This window comes from Scleropages formosus, chromosome 24, assembly GCF_900964775.1.
Source record: "Scleropages formosus chromosome 24, fSclFor1.1, whole genome shotgun sequence".
Taxonomy (NCBI): Eukaryota; Metazoa; Chordata; class Actinopteri; order Osteoglossiformes; family Osteoglossidae; genus Scleropages; species Scleropages formosus.
In genome coordinates this window covers 8,188,861-8,205,837 of record NC_041829.1, presented here as the reverse complement: position 1 = coordinate 8,205,837, position 16,977 = coordinate 8,188,861, and the positions used below count along the sequence as shown (strand labels likewise).

The following is a 16,977-nucleotide window of genomic DNA, read 5'->3' as shown; positions in this document are numbered from 1 at the left end:
GGTGCTTGACCAGAGTAGCTGTAGTGCAAAAAAAAAAATCAACTGTAACATCTGCACAAAGTTGTGAAATGTCACCCCCCGTCGCCCATCCCCTTTGTTGTGTAAATGGACTGTCTTCGCTGTCTGGAGAGAAGCACCGCGGCTGTGAGTCAATAAACGCCGCGCAAGGCCATTTCGCTCCTCCGAGGGCCTGCTGGGCCAGTTCTCCGTTTCCGCAGCCAGCGTTCCGTTGCCTCGTTAACAATGCAGCCGGGTGGGGGCCGCTCGCACAATGAAAAGCGCCCGATGGCATCAAACATGCACCGACCCCCCCTGGGTCGTCCTCTACAGAGCGGCGACGCACCCGAGGGCAGCTTCCGCTTCACTTTCGCTCTGTAACACCGAAGAAACGTTTGTAAAATTGTGCAGCTTTGTGAGGGCTGGCACAAAATTTTGAACACAAATTCAAAAGTGAAATTGTCATTTTGGAAAAAAATTATATTAGAAATCTTGCTTAATAACAAAGGAACTTTTAGAAGAAAATTAAATGCTTGCTGCCTAAACGAGGCATGAAGCATCGCCACTACGTCTTTGAAATGTTGCACCTTTCTAGGCGACATTTTCCATTTCTCTTTGTTCTGTGTCGAAAATAAATGTTGTTTTCACTCCCTTTTCAGTTTTTAAAGTATATCCTTTGTCATATATATGTACGTGATACACCTTTACTAATTTAGAGATGGAAGTGTGATGGTGCCTGATCGATTTTTGCCTGGGGCACTAAAAACCCTCACGTTGGCTCTGAGCTTCGTTTCAGCATTTGGCCCTGTGTTTATTTGACACTTGGAGATATGGCATTAAGGAGTCCGGCACACGAAGGTCATCAAAGGTCATCACAGCGCTTCAGTGCGAGCTGGAAAAAATATATCTGATCAGAGCTCTGGCGCAGAGAGGGCTGTTGCTCCTATCAATTGCATTTATTTGTTGCTGTCATTGAAGCTCGATATACATGACATTAAGGCACGGGAATTATCAGCACATCCGTCAGTCGAGCGTTTTCTGCCCCTGCCTGTCAGAAGGCAGTCATTGAAAAGCAGATATCAACAGCCGCCGGGAAGCAGCAGCCGAAAAGCGAACATCGGTGCCCGTCGGGAAGCACGTACCGACGCCGAGCTCTGCTTTTACCGGAGCTCCACAGCCAGCACTCACAATGCTGCTGGAGAGTACGTGAAGCCCTTGTACCCCTTAGTTTTACTACGAAATGGTTATTTAGTGAGACGCAGTCTTTCTCATCGGACGTAATAGGTGCATAGTGATAAAGTTCATACGTTGCTTTAGAGGAAATCTTGCATGCAGCAGAAACATGGAAGTAGCGCAGTTGCGAAAATTAGTGAACCCCAAGTTGAACCGGTTAAAGTAAGTAGGTAAGTACAATCAGGTGTGTAAATCATAGTCGTTTGTTTATTTTAACATTTAAAATTTAGTGTTATAAGTTGATTTTAATATTTAATAAAACAATAATGAACATCTTTATAGGGTTCAAGCGGCATTCTATAAGCAAAGCAAAAATATATGCACATATAAATTACTGCTGATTGATGATCTCACTAAATAAGACTTGAAAAAATTCAAACTAAGCGCTCCTCAAAATATCATCATTACACATCGGTAGTGTTTAGACCAAAAATAATTCTGCATATCTGTAAGACTTACCAAAAATAATATTTTCTTTCACAAAAGCTATAAATCAGTTGTACAATGTGCTAAGGGAGCGCTACGTTACTTGGCATGACTGAAAAGCACATGGAGGTGTGGCCCGGATTTCGGCGATACTCATTTCCACACTAAGCCCCTCCCTTTGGTGAAAATTATGCCACCTCCAGCAGGTGATGATGATCATACATAGGAGCACGGGTGCAAAAGCCTTACTGCAAGTTTCCTCTGTCAGCTGTCGTCGAACCAGCCAATTGATTTCTGCAGAAAGGCCCCCCGAGGGGGTCCTGCAGAAAATACTTTTTTCCTTCCATTATTCTGTTGCTGTTATTGTCATTTCACAAACCCGCTGGTCTGAGGCCCATGTCAGCTGTCTACCCGCTATCACTGCCCTGTCACTCTCATTAATCACGCATGGCATGCTGTAGCTCAACTGTAAGCGACTTGCATAACTGTGCTATTCTGGGGAAAAATGTCAGACAATTGGCAATTTACAAAAGTTAATCCAACATTAGTGAGAAAAGTCTTATAATTCTCCTGAAACTAAAGATGCTGTGGACAAGTAAAAATTACTTTGAATGGACAGCACTCCAAACACAAATTTTAATTATTAGTGCAGTCAACAGGGTAGGGTAGGGTAGGGTAGGGTAGGGTAGTGGTGCAGTGGGTTGGACCAGGTCCTGGTCTCCAGTGGGTCTGGGGTTCAAGTCCCACTTGGGGTGCCTTGCAATATAGTGGTGTCCCATTCTGGGTGTGTCCCCTCCCTCTCCAACCCTGCACCCTGTGTTGCCAGGTTAGGCTCTGGCTCCCTGTGACCCTGTCTGGGACAAGCGGTTCAGACAATGTGTGTGTGTGTGTGTGTGTGTGTGTGTCAACAGGGCAGTAAATCCCATCAATACATATCTTCCGTGCATATACAAAATTTTTGACTTGTATTTTTTCCAAGTACAGCAGGTAGTTGCTTCACAGGCTTCCTTATGCATTGTATAGATTACAGTTTTTCAGGTGTTGACACAGCTATAAAAACTGACAGATATAATAATTATGCCCACAGTATTGATTCTCAAGGGTGCAACAGTTGAAACCCTTGTCCACTATGTAAATTGTTGTTAGCCTTTTGTGCATTTTAGAATAATTACACATCTTATATTAGACAATTTAATGCAACCAAGATGCCATAATAATAATAATAATAATAATAATAAATGGTATAAAATGCAGTAACAAAACATCCACCCTGTATAAATACCAAATTCCTCAGCACAAACAAAGTGCCGCATTACCTCATTAGGGGTATTACATAGTGCTTTTCCACACTGCAATCGGATCTCACCGAAAGAATTGTAATAACAAGCATATATAAGTTCTCTGATGTCATTTGAGTCGGAAGTTTATGTTTTGCTGTTTTGTTTGGGACATGCGGTGCGTCAAATAATAAAATTCATCAAGATCATATAGAAGAGAAATGTGTAAATGTGTGCAATCTATCTTCATATAAGGCTGAGCTGTGCTGTGCCAGAGCTGAGGGGTTTTTTAGGTTTGTAGATGGGCAAATAAACACATACATGCCAAAATATTTCAGCATCCATCTGTAAGTGCTATGCTGCCTTGTGTTGGAGCGCTGTGACAGATGCAGGGAGCCAATCTTACACACACTACGGGAAATTTAGATACCCCAGTTCACCTGAGACACTCGTGTTTGGACTGTGAGAGGAAATTCACGTGATCGCGGGACGAACACACAAAGTCCATATAGAAACCGAGTCATATTTCAAATCCACATCCACACCCGGAGCCCAAAAGCTGTGAGGCACCAGCACTACCCGCTGTGCCACGTGTCCCTTGGCTGTTAGAAGTGTTCCCATGTGGGTGATCCATGCGATGAAGTAACTCCCAGTGGGGCCATGCATGTTCGGGGGTAATCCCTACTGGGTATCGTGTGTGATGGTGTGGCTCCTAAAGTGGACCACAGGTGCAATGGTGCAATTCCCGATGGAAACCACTGTGTTATAGTGTAAATCCTAATGGAGACCATCCATATTTTATTTGAACTCCCAATGGGGGTCATAAAGGTGGTGGTACAGATCCCAGTGGGAATATCTATGGGACGGTATAGCTTCCAAGGGGACCATGAGTGTGATACTGTGGCTCCCAGTGAGAGACCATGCAAGCACCTTTATAGATATCAGACCCCCCCGTTTAAAGATTTTTCCACATTGCAAAATGCCAAGATGTTACCAGGTGTGGTATTTCACACACAATTTCCAAGCTGCTGCACATTATTAGAACGTTAGTGATAATGTGGGAAGAACTTGTCACGTCTTCTGGTGATGAACAGACTTTTCCAACAGGAGGGGATTCTGAGAAGAGCGGCGGAGGTCTGGCAGTGACCTTTGAGTTTCGATATCGGCCGTTCGTTGATCTCGAGCTCAGCTGCCGAATAATCCTCGAGGGATTACGCCTGAAACACTTGGATTCGATTATAAAACATGTTGACTCGAGGAAACATGTCGTGAAAGATTACCGCGCACCGCCTCGCGTCTGACGGGCTCTGACAAGGAGGGACGACAAAATGACGGAACGATACGCATTCGGGGCTTTAATTTGCAAAATGGAAATGAATGACCTTTAAAATGTTTCTCGCTGTCTTTAAGGTAACAAAATAGCAGGAAAATGTGTTACATAATCGACTGGAAATTATTCCATCGGCTCATCCACTTCTTTCTTATTGCACTCATTTGTCAGGATGCGAAATTAAAATCAAAATGAGTCCTGAATGTATCAGAAAATACAATATAATATCATAACATAATCAATCTTCAGAAAAACAGGTGAAGTTTGAAAACAGCTACTGTGGTAAAAGGTCTCTTTGCAACTGAGCTCAGCATAATACCTCGCACACAATAAAACTGTGGGATGACATAAATCAAATTATCTTCCGGAGAGTTAAATCAGCACGAAGGCCATTAATTTCACAGCACAGGGGTCAAGCGAACTCTCAACCGCGCTCGACAGGAAGCTCCGACTGAGAACGAGACAAAGGCTTCAGGGTCATCGCTGAAAAATTTGGAGCGTGGATGCAATGAAACTTGACATCTATATCTATTCATTTCACTTTTCTCCAAAGTGACTTACAGTGCGATGTTGCTAACAGTGATTTACTCGTTTTATACAGCTGGGTAATTTTTACTGCATCAATTCGGGGTAAATACCTTGATCAAGGGCACGGATGCGGTATGTGGGATTCAAAGACCCTGGAGTCTAGAAGAAGCAGCTCTAAACCCTACGCCACCTCATGCCCCACAATGCCAAAGCATGTTCTGCATAAACCTCACTGCGCAATGTTGACAACACACACACACACACACATCTTCAGAACCGCTTGTCCCTTACGGGGTCACGGGGAACCGGAGCCTACCCGGCAACACAGGGCGTAAGGCCGGAGGGGGAAGGGGACACACCCAGGACGGGACGCCAGTCCGCCGCAAGGCACCCCAAGCGGGACTTGAACCCCAGACCCACCGGAGAGCAGGACTGCGGTCCAACCCACTGCGCCACCGCACCCCCTATGTTGACAACAATGAAATGGAAATAAATTAACATTTATCATGAAAATGTTGTTCATAAGACATAGTGGCAGCAGATTGACTGGGAAGACAGGTGCTGTTTCCATCTCCCTGCCTGCATCACTAGTCCCAACATTACCTCTCCCGCTCATCCCATGAAGAGGAAGGACAACCATGCATTCAGTCCTCCTGCCAAGTGAGCACATTTACAGCCAAACTTAGGTCAGCTGTATCCAGCGGGCAAATGACACATTTACATCTATTTCAACTTCCTTAACATCGCAGTTCACAAGGTTAAGATATTCATGATTATTTAGCCATGGATACACCTAGGTAATCCTACTGGAGCAATTCAGGGTAAGTACCTTGCTTGAGAGTACTACAGCTAGAGATGGGATTTGAACCTGCAACCTTTGGGTTAGAAAGCAGTAGCTCCACCCACTACACTACCCCCCCTTCCTGTCTTGCTACCAGACAACATCATCAATGTACCGACATTCGGCTTTTTGCAGAAACTGCCGTGAGCTTTAAAAGTTCATCTGTGCATTTCACTGTCAGTGGTGCATAATGCATTTCTGAGGATTGCGCTTGCACACGGAATGCGCACGACATCTCAGCCCCGCTCGGAAAAAAAGAGGATTAGCAGAAATTAAAACTTAATCCTCATTACAGCTACATACTAACAGCAGTGTTTTTCCACATGTGAAAATACTGATGCAACAGTCAGTGCAAATTTTTAAAAAAAAAAAAAAAAAACAAAAACAGTTCAAAGGGACATATTTTGTGCACCAGACATGAATTATTCACGGATAATTTATCATCCTGTAAAAGCAGCAAACCAGGACAAGAGTCCTTGCATCAAGGACTAAGGGACTCGACCTTTTTTCGCAGCGCGTCTGATTTACGTTTAACCCGCGCATCTCACATCTGGAGCCGTTCTTTATTCGCCATCCGAAGACTCCGAACGTTGGCGAGAAACGTCGAGGATGTCAACGCGCGCGCATCCGCGTCTCTTCGCCGGAGTTAATTATTATTCCGAGCGCGTATTAGCGTAGCAACCGTCTCAGCATCCCCTGTGCGCTTCGCTCAAGACTAAATCTTGTGTGTGTTTGCGGCGCGCTCGCTAATATACGCTGCCGCAATGGCTTATCTCGGAGGATTTTGCCGCGCTCCAAAAATAACTCCGTCAAACGAGCACAGGCCGCGTCGTATATTCTGCGGCTCCTGTTACTACGCTGCTTCTTTTGGGGGGGAATGAGTACTAGTGGAAACATGTTGTGTTCTTGGCACGGCTAAATGAAATAAATAAATGGTGCCATCTGACATAACTATAAAAAAAAACAAACTTGACCGAGGCACATGGCTCATTCTGGGCACAAGCGGAGCACATGGCATGTGCATTTTACAGCACATATTTTACTGCGTTTGCCTAAGTCACACCCTTATGCAGAGTGCTGCACCGTTGTGAAGGTGTATACAAATTCTGCGGTAATATCTGCGCTCTGCGTGTGTGTGTGTGTGTGTGTGGCTGCGTTAACCGTTCGCTGCAGCTGACGTTCGGTCGCAGTCAGGTGTGTGACTGGAGCAGCGGTCCTGTGCTCGGTCAGCGTTCCAGAAACGGTTGTCTGCCATCTGGGCTTCTTTCTCAGTACCGACGGCGGCTGACACAGGATTTCCGCACCACGTTTTGTTGCCGCGAAGCTCCCAGCTAACACACTGGCCTCATTTTCTCGCTCTCGACGCTCGCCGGCCGTTTGATTTTTTTTTTTTGGCTAAAGCTAACGTGCTAATCGGCGTATGCTTTTTTTTCAGCCGCTTGACGCACATTTTCATCGAATGTGACACGCACACCCAACTTTTTCCATTTTGTCCGTTTATTCATGGACATTTTTCCCCGGAGATGGAGCAACAAGCAACTGGAATCAGAACAGGAGTTGGTACAATATGGGATGGTATGAATGTTATAGTGCAGCTGCTGGTAGCGCTGTTATAATGAATGACTACACATCAGAGTATTATTATTCGTTCATTTCGCAAACTCTTCTCTCCAAGGTTGCATGCAATGTGAGGTTTTTATGTTGAAATTGTGACAATTATTTGTATTTATTGTAATTCTCGGTAACTTTCACTGTATTTGTTCAGGGTAAGTGCCTTGACTGAGGATACCAGAGCAGGAGAGGGATTAAAACTCGGATCCTTCGAGGCTCTACCTACAGTGCTACTTACTGCCTCCATATGTGTAATTCTTATGTTTGTTCTCACACAGTGAAGAAAGGCAAGCCAATGCAGTTGTTCTACCTTGTGGCTAATCAGGATTTCCCCACTGCACCAAAATTGCTGAACAGACTGTAGGTTCTATGAGGCACCAGGTGGCGTAGTGATTAGAGCCACAGCCTTCCACTAAAAGGAGTCAGGTTCGAGTCCTACTCCTGCTACAGTGTCCTTGATCAGGGTACTTACCTTGAACCACACACACACTGTCTGAAACAGCTTGTCCCGAGCAGGGTTGCGGTGAACTGGAGCCAAACCCGGTTACCCAGGGCACAAGGTTGGAGGGGGAGGAGACACACCCAGGATGGGACGCCAGTCCGTCATAAGGCACCCCAAGCAGGACTCCTATCGTAGACCCACCAGAGAGCTGGACCCAGCCAAACCCGCCGTGCCACTGCACCCCTCACTACCCTGAACCAATGCAGTAAAATTATCCAAGTGTATGAATTGGTAGCATGTTGTGTGCTGGTAGCCCTTTCAAATGCCATACAGGTGCCTAAACCATGCAGTAAAGAATTCCCATGTAAAATCTCTTCCAGCAGCAGTGACTCCATCACTGTAAGGTCACGAGGATTTCTATAGGCTGTCCAGTTAGTCTTGGTCTACCCACACTGATCCCAGTGACCTGATGTGCCTCCATCATTCATCCAGCTTCGTTTGTTATCTCAGCTTCCCTCATCGGTTCAGTAGAACATCGGATTTAATATGATCGGCCTGGCAGCTCCTAACCTTCCTTTTTCCCATGTCGGGAGTTCGGAGGATTTGGCCAGGGCTCCGGGCAGCAGGAGCAAAGACCTATCTGGATACTGTGAATACTCTAAAGGCTACCTTGTGGGTTACAACAGTCCATACTTCCAGTTGTCATTTCTTTCCGGTCGAGAGAGACCTGTTTTGCCATTTACTTGTACAATTTTGTTCCGGGGCAGGACTTGGCTGTCACTGGACAGCTTGACGGAGCTGAGAATCACGGAAAGCCACGATGGACGCAGCTTCATTGGCAAGATAATTGAAATAATTACAATAAGTCCCGCCACAACAAGTCCGTCGGTGGTTTGTCTCCCAACCAGCCGCAGACCCAAGCCACATGAGGATTTCCGTCAATGGGAACCGTCCTCTGGCTGTTTCCATCGGCGACGCCACATGCAGCCTGTAATTTTTGTCTATTACAGGCCCCCTCCCCTCTGTCCGAGTCGCTTTTATTTATTTCCTCACTGAGCTCTAATTTAGTTTCCCGTCTTTCATCCCACCCCCCCACCCCTCCAAGCACCCATCCACCCACTCATCATCGCCAATTAAATTAGTTCCCTGCGTGTCTGAATGTGTTATTATTCCAGGCCTGCGCTATAAACAATCCATCCGGCACAACAAAAAAAAACTGTGTATGACACAGGATCTCCCATGCCCGTCCCGCCCCTGAACCTTCTGACGGACGGTCAGAACTTCACCTGACCAACATCAAAAGCTTCAGTCTGCCAGTTAGGATGGGCAACCGTTAATAAATGATGCGTTTTTAACGACGCACGCAGGGATTTGCCCGAAATTCAACAGCAGCTCCAGCAAAAGGCCATTAACAAATTGCATTAGCAGAATCCCGTCCCGCAGCCCACCAGTCCCATTCAGCAGATGAAGAGGATCAAAAAAAACAAAGAACACGTAGAATGTCGTGAGGCTGTCAATCGACGCACCTTTTGACTCTGCGGCGGAGAGGTAGCGCGTGAGCTGGAGAAGGTAAAAAACGTGACTGTAATTGACGCCGCAGTCGGCAAGCCGTGCACACACAGGGGAAATTACCGCACGAAACACATTGCGGTGTGTCTTCTCCCTCGCTTGTTTTACCTACCCAAATCAACTGAGAGACAGGGGCGTATTCACAAGGGACATTTAGCAGTTGCCAGGTATAAATCTGAAAAAGATCAGAAGCCCATCGTGTCCTGCCATTACTCGGGTAACCGCGTAACCATGGAGATGAGCTTTAAAGACTCGTTTTCTGGTCTTTCTCATCAACAAAAAGACGCTGGCTGCAGTTAAGAGGAACTGTCACCACGGAGGTAACAGAGAGAATTGGAATAATTACAAACTGTGTCTTCCTGATGTCACAAAACCAAGCGTGAACTATTCATAAACTTGGCATAACATGGTTGTAAAAAAAAAAGGAAAAACTCTTTCAATATCTGCTCATTATTCGTTTTTAGATATGGACACAGCTTCTTTCTTCCTATTGCCGTGCGTCCAGGTTAAAAGAGTTTGTCACGCGGCGCCCTGTCTGAGCCCGGCTGGCCGAAGGAGCTGTTGATGAGCAACGCTAAACAATGAATCATTAGGATCAAAACCAGGAGCGTCGGCAGAATCAATCACGAAGGCTGTGGGATCGCACCATTTTTCAGCTCGCCGCGCATACCAGTCGTTCTGTCAAAAAAGGCAATAAATTTAGGCCACTGGACTCAGGGGGTTGTAAAATCATGACAATCACACAGAGGGGCCTTTAAGTGCAAAGGATGTGTTGGATACATCTCTGGAGGCTTGAGTCAGGTGGCCTACAGTCATAGAAACAAGAGGAGGCCACCTTGAGCACTTCAAATTGCTGTCCTTGAAATGAATATTCCACTGTGGGCTATTGAGGCAGTTAGACACATTGATGGTCTATCATGCAAGAATATGGACTGAGCCCTCTGAACAATCCAACCTGTGACTGGTGCCTGAGCACTCTCCACCTGGCCCAAATGCCCGTGTATTTGGAGAAGGGTTCTGCACTTCACTATAAATTCAACGTAACTAAGAGCGATAGGCAGCTGTAACTTCAGGTTCTTTCATCGCAGCATCAACATTTTGCAGACAAGATCCCTTCTTAAGTTTTCGCAAAGATCAAAACAGCAGGTGGGGAGGTGGCAGAGACGGGAGGCTGGGACAGGTGGGAATGCAGCCTTATTTACAGATTAATTAGCTGTAGGATCTCCAAAATCTTCAAAGTCAAAGACCATCTCACAATATCGAAGCGCAAGCTCCTGAACCTGACGCTATGTTGCATCTAGTTGTTCAAGCGAGTTCATAATTTCTGCAGTGTTTCTTTCCACCTTGTCTCCTCTAAAGCAGTCTGTCTGTATCCGTGACTCTTTGAGACCTTTGCTCGCTTTCTCGGAATTTGCACATTTCATTCGTTCTTTTCCTTGGAATTCTGCTCTTGACATTCATTAAAGGCCTGTTAACAAATGCACTTTTCTATTTGAAAATCGTGAGTGCAGTTCTTAATTACATACTCGGCTATCCGAGCATAACTTTAATCAATTTCCGGTTTCGTCGAGAAGGGGTGAAGTCAGTGTGTTTGGGCACTGATTTTTGGAATTATCGCCGTGCAAGTCAAATGTTCTGAGTCTCACTACGTCAGCAACCTTTGAAAGATATGAGCCCCTCTTTCCTGGATTTTCAGGTATGGCTTTATTAATAGGAATACTTTGTGACTTTTTGGGGAGAAATTGTGCTATTACAATTCCTGTCCATATTTCAGCAACAGCTTTCAAACAGAAATGCAACAGCAATGACCAAATGTCCTTGCACATTAATTAGGTTGCAATATATGTTCCACATCTTTGAATTTGAATAATTTGAGTATCCAGTGTGGTAAAAATACAGAAAATTCAGAGCACATGCATATAATCAAGTAGTAACAGTAAAACATACAAAAATAGCAAACGCACAGAAACATCCCAAATGTATTGAAAATAGTACAATACCCAAAACCTTTTCCGGATAATTCCCATTTTAATTGGTAAGGTATTTTCATTCTTGGAAAACTTAAAGTATGGAATTGTCATCTGTAAAAACTGTGAGCTCAAATATTACCTCTTCAGATGCTTTTGTTATTGTAATAATTATGAGGGAGATAGGAATTTTGATTACCCTGCATGTAATTACTATTATTAATACTGTTACTAATATCCTTCTATTGTAGTAGAAATAATGACAGCAGTTGTGGTGTTACTTCCTACAATGCAGTCGACTACAGCAATAAAACTGTGACTAATCATATCTATACTTCTTTAATCTGATGGCTGACAACCGTTATGTAAGTGGTGTGTATGTGTGTGTGCGTGCGTGCGTGCGTGCGTGTGCGTGTAATGGCGAGGGTTGAAAAATGATCATCTTTCCATCTTAATGCCTCTCTGGGATGCTGACAATCCATAGCAAGTGGAATAATTTATATATTTAAAAAAGTAATTCTCCTGAAAGATGCTCTGGGGAATTGTTCCCAGCATCCTTCAGTCAGCCTGGCTAAAGCATCATTAATAGCAGCTCTTCAGCAGTGCGGTTTTTTGGAGCAGGGAGTGCAAAGCGATGTGAACGTGGCAGCTTGATGGATGGGGCATCAGGGATGCTCGGAGTTGGTGACCTGTGTGACACCATTACAGGAGTATGAAGAGCAGCCACCTCACACACAACACAAAAACACACACACGTAAGTCCCCCACCGCATATTTTGGCACATGTGTCCAGCCAGTCTTCCACCACAACATTTACTTGCTTCTTGGTGATCTTAGGGCTAAAATGAATAGAAATACTGCGAGGGTACAGGACCCCCTGTTAGAGCTACACGTTGACACCAAGATTTCGACCACACACTTGCTCTTCCCAAACCACACTCACGCACGCACACAGAAACGTGAACGGCACCCGATGTCTTCTCAGCATGAGTTCCGGCTTTGACAGCTGTCCATTCCTTCTCATTAGAATTACTAGGCTCCCGTATCACTTTGTCAAAGTCTTGTGTTCATTGGAATTCTATCTGTGCAACCACATCTCAGAGGGTCTCTTCTGGGAGTTGAACCAGCACCCTTCAGCACAGGCCATTCCTTGCTTCCAGACACACGTCCCTCCTCGCAAAGCGGGCACTTTTTTCACTCCCAACGTCATTTTCCCTTCACCAGCTGAGGTGCCTTGCCTGCTATGATACGAACAGCCTCCGTCTTTCAGCAACAAGGGCGGAACAGGTGTGGCCACCGCGGCAACAGCGTCCCACGAGGCCTCCAGGTACCGACAGCTCCAAAATGAGGTTACCCCAACAGCCTGTCTCGGACGGACGGCGCAGCCACTCTAAAGCAGGAGGGGGAGCACAGCCGAGATGTTTGGGAAAGCCGCAATTCCACAATCCAAACAAGAACAACACCAGCCCATCCTCCTGCGGGCAGGGAAGGGATTGAGTCTCCCACAGCGATGTCCCAGAGGACGGGATATGCGGTTTGTGAAAACTGCTGACGGTTGGGCAAAGAAATGAATTCCCGCACTTGATGTTTTCCGGCTATTCAATTTAACAGAGCCCCAGTGAAAGGACCCCGATGCAGTACGGCCGATGCACTTCAGCACCACGGACAGCGACTGCTCCAGGAGCGACGTCGGCACCACGGACAGCTGCTGCTGAGGAGGCGCCATCAGCACCACAGACAGCGCATCTCCAGCAGCCCTAGGTGCTCCTCCTGCTCAAGCGGGACGCGAACAGATGCTCCGTTGCAGCGCACCGGTCTGTACCAGGATTACACTGCTCAAACCTGATCTCAGCATAAGAGCATGAACTGCGCTATAGCACCGGGCAAATAAACGATTCGTATTGTTATATAAGGCGTTGTATTCCATGTCATGAGAATATTGTGATTGTGCTATGGCAATAAGTCAGAGTGACCTGACAAGGAAATAAAGGGTTTGCGCACAGATATGATCAGCAGCGGTGCCCAAAGCCAGTCCAGGTTTTATATGAACTAATTATAAAAACATTTTATTTTATATGATATTCATTATACAAACACAGACGAGATGCGGATGATACGTTTATATTCGCCCTTGCCGTTTAATTAGATGTGGGTAGTCTTTGATGCTGCTCTACAGCTACAATGAATAAAAACTGCAAAAACTCACATGTGTGCACAGCGGAGCGAAGAAACACACGTGTGCGTGCGCGTACACACATACACATACAAACACGCATACACTATATTTAGAGAGATAGAGTACAGATTAAGATATTGGTTGAGTAATCTGATACGCTTGACAGATTTATCTGTGTTATCCTGCAAGATGCGTCGCGTGTGAAATTGTGCCAAGGCTGTTTTAACGTCCACGTTGTATCGGCAGGAATGCGTACTGACGCAACATGCAAATTCCTCAAAAAGGAACCTGCATGAAGTTAAATATTCATGGAGCTTTTTAAAAATGTTTTTTTTTCTTTTTTTTTTTTTTATTAACGGTAGAGCCACAGGACACCATGGTGATAAAGGGATGCCCATCCATGGAGGCAGGACTGGGGGGTGAAAGTGGGGGGGGTGGGCAATGCTTCCACCTGCGGACCCAAAACTCAGCGGAGCATGAACCACCCCCCCCCCCCCCCCCAACTCAGGTGGACCAGAGGAGAGCATGGCATCATCGAGAGAGTAGAGCGGAACATGAGGGGCATATTCCCATGGCCATGAAGGTTCAATACACACACGCACACATACACACACACACACACACACACACACACACACACATACGCTGGCACACACATACACCGGGTGCTACAGAACCAGGGATGTGAGCCTCGGATGTACTGCCACTGTAAGGCCCCCAGCAGCCAATTGATATTCCGCTCACAGCATCCTTGCAGTGGCGGGGAAGCAGGAGGCTCAAGCAGGCAGAGGCAGGACCAGCAGGACAGGGAGTGAACGAGGAGGAGGAGGTGGTGGGGGCATGCCCCCCCCCCCCATCGTGGATCCCCCCCCCCCCCACCTCCCGCTCGCTGACAGATTCCGTCACTCACCCTGGCTGTTGGGTCCTCCATCGCCCTCCTCGCAGTCGGTCGCGTTGTTTAGCATCCTCGGTGCGGCCGCCTCTCCCCAGGTGTCCTCCCAGTGAGATGTGGAAAACCAGCGGGAAACAGGGCAGGAATGCACACGGAGGGAGGCTGAGGGGATGTGGGTAAGTGCGCGCGTCCCCCGGCTATCACTCGGCAGGCAGAGAGGAGCTGCGACGGAGCGGCGGACGCTCCCCCTGGCTCTTACCGCAGGTCCTGTGCTTGTCGCTGCTCGGTGCTCTCGGTCGCCGCGGCGCACGCTCCTCTCTCTTTAGGAGGTGGAGGGGAAGGAGGGGGAGAGGGAGAGAAAGAGAGCGAGGAGGGGAGGAGAGAGAGCGAGGGAGCGAGCGCGGCCGCCGGAGTTTGGCGGACAGTCGAACGCGTCACAGCACAGCCCCCCCATCTCTCTCTGTCTCTCTATCTTTCTATCTCTCTCTCTCTCTCTCTCTCTCTCTCTGTCTCTCCATCTCGAACTCACACTCACACACACGCTCTCACACACGTTCGCACTCACTGCGCAGGCCAACCAGCCCACGGTGGCTCGGAACCTGATGACTACATTCATCATGTATTCAGTGGGTATGATCTCGCTCTCTCCATCGCTGCCTCTCTCCCCGTCTCTCCCCCACCCGCCGGCGGACAGGGATGTGGGCGAAGGAGGTGCTCCGACATGAGGGATACCAGCCCTCCTTCAGTTCACGCATTCTGGACCTGCTGCTTTCGAACAGATGCTTGGGAACATGCCCTATTTCGTGGACTTCCCTTTTTGGGAACCATGGTATTCTTTGCGATTACCTTGTTTTTTTTTTTTTTTTTTTCCTCCTTAAGAGCAGATATTGAAGAGATGAAGAACAACTAAGTTTCCTTTTTCCTAATTTGAATGCCATCAACTGACATCGTTAAAGGAACTTTGAAGGATGGCACAGTGGCTCAGTGGGTAGTGCTGATACTTATCGGCTGTTGGGCTCTGAGGTTCAGATCTGGGTTCAAATCCAGTTGGGTCTGTGTGGAGTTTGCATGTTCAGACTGGTTTCCTGGTGCTCTGGCTCCAAATGTGCTATGCGAGGTGCCGTGACATGCACGCAGCTTTAAAACCCAAACACAGTTGAGTCTGGGAATCACCACTGAGTGCAGCGAAAGAAGAGAGCATTGTTAATAATCATGTCCATAAAAATGGCCAGCATTAATCTTACTGTAATGAGAACAAACAAGGATTCAAACAAGCGATACATTCAAATATGTATAGTAAATAACCCCCGTCTCTGGGCGCTAATGTTGCACAAAGAGTGGATGAGTGATACTAAGAGACGTTAGAACATGCTTAACTTCCACTGTAGACCCGGGGGCCTAAATGATTAAGTAATTTGAAATGTGTCATTATGGCTTAGATGTCAGTCATATTTGCTCTCATATTCCTGTCAGTTTTACAGCCTGATGTCAGGTGTCAGCTGGACTGCCTGTCATTTATTCTCTTTTTTGGGCACTTGTAGGCCACTCAGGGTGAAAGCAATGAACAACAAGATAACTGAGGTAGACAACCCTAGAGAGGGAAGTGCTGGCACCTCACAGCTCCTGCGCTGTGGGTTTGGGGCATCTGGATTAAAACCCAGCTCCAGCTGTGTGGAATTTACATGTTCACCCTCCCTTTGGGTTTTTCCAGGTGCTCCTGTTTCCTCCCACAATCCTATGTGTTTCAGGTGGCTCGGGGAATAAAAATCATTTGTAGTGTGTCCGTGTGTCCGTGCGTGTGTGTGTGTGTGTGTGTGTGTGTGTGTGTGTGTGATTGTCCAGTATAGACTTGGGTCCCATCCAGTTTATATCCTACCTCACACACTATTTGTTTGGGAGAACAAATGAAAGAAGAGATAACCCTTTAAAGAGGCCTTGGACAAATCTGATTTAGAAGAACAATATTACCCAATAACAACAAATAGATACATTAAATGTCAGTATTCGGGCAAAAATTTGAGCTTTTTGCAGCGTAGACATTAAGCCTCAGTTCTCATATTTCAGTGGACTTTATGGTGCCATGAAGTCATAAAGACATAATGTGAATAAATGAGTACAATAAGTTTATGGTTTACTAAAGTGTACAATAATAATAATAATAATAATAATAATAATAATAATCAGTCTGTAACTTGTTGCTTAATGCATTAGAGTTAAAGCACCAAACCTTTTTGTTTCCGAAAGCCACAATCATTATGTTTGCATTGTACAATCTGTATTACACTCTGGTTATTGCAGTAGTAAAGAGGATGGAGCAATTTCAGAACTCCTGCATTGTATGAGTGGTGAGACAAATCTAAAAGGTGATTTTAACAATTATTCTTCATTGCTGACTAACAATAATCAATTTTTCATCTGCAAGGACTTCAGAATTCTCCAGTGTGCTATGCTGAAGTGCTGGCCATAAGCAGGTTCCCCAAAGAAATTGGGATTTATGAGCTCATAAATGATGTGTGACATGTCACTTCGCTGTCAAAAAGGAGAACCAGGTGCAGTATTGGATATTCCAAGAGGATCTCTTGAAGGTAACAACTTCAAGCCACTGTTTGGGAGGGTGACCAAACAAGACCACTCAATCCAGAAGGGATGGACTCTTCATTATTATAAATCAGTGGCGGTTAACTGATG

The 16,977-nt window shown here is 46.1% G+C and overlaps 1 protein-coding gene across 1 annotated transcript in view; it reads right to left on the bottom strand.

The window, feature by feature from the left end:
* slc12a5a (solute carrier family 12 member 5a) overlaps positions 1–14,711 on the bottom strand; it is a 94,470-nt gene extending 79,759 nt beyond the window's left edge. Inside the window, exon 1 of the mRNA XM_018756104.2 lies at positions 14,308–14,711. Within this exon, the coding sequence (XP_018611620.1) occupies positions 14,308–14,362 (55 nt within the window). The 5' untranslated portion in view covers positions 14,363–14,711. The remainder of the gene's footprint in view (positions 1–14,307) is intronic.
* Positions 14,712–16,977: the final 2,266 nt, after the last annotated feature.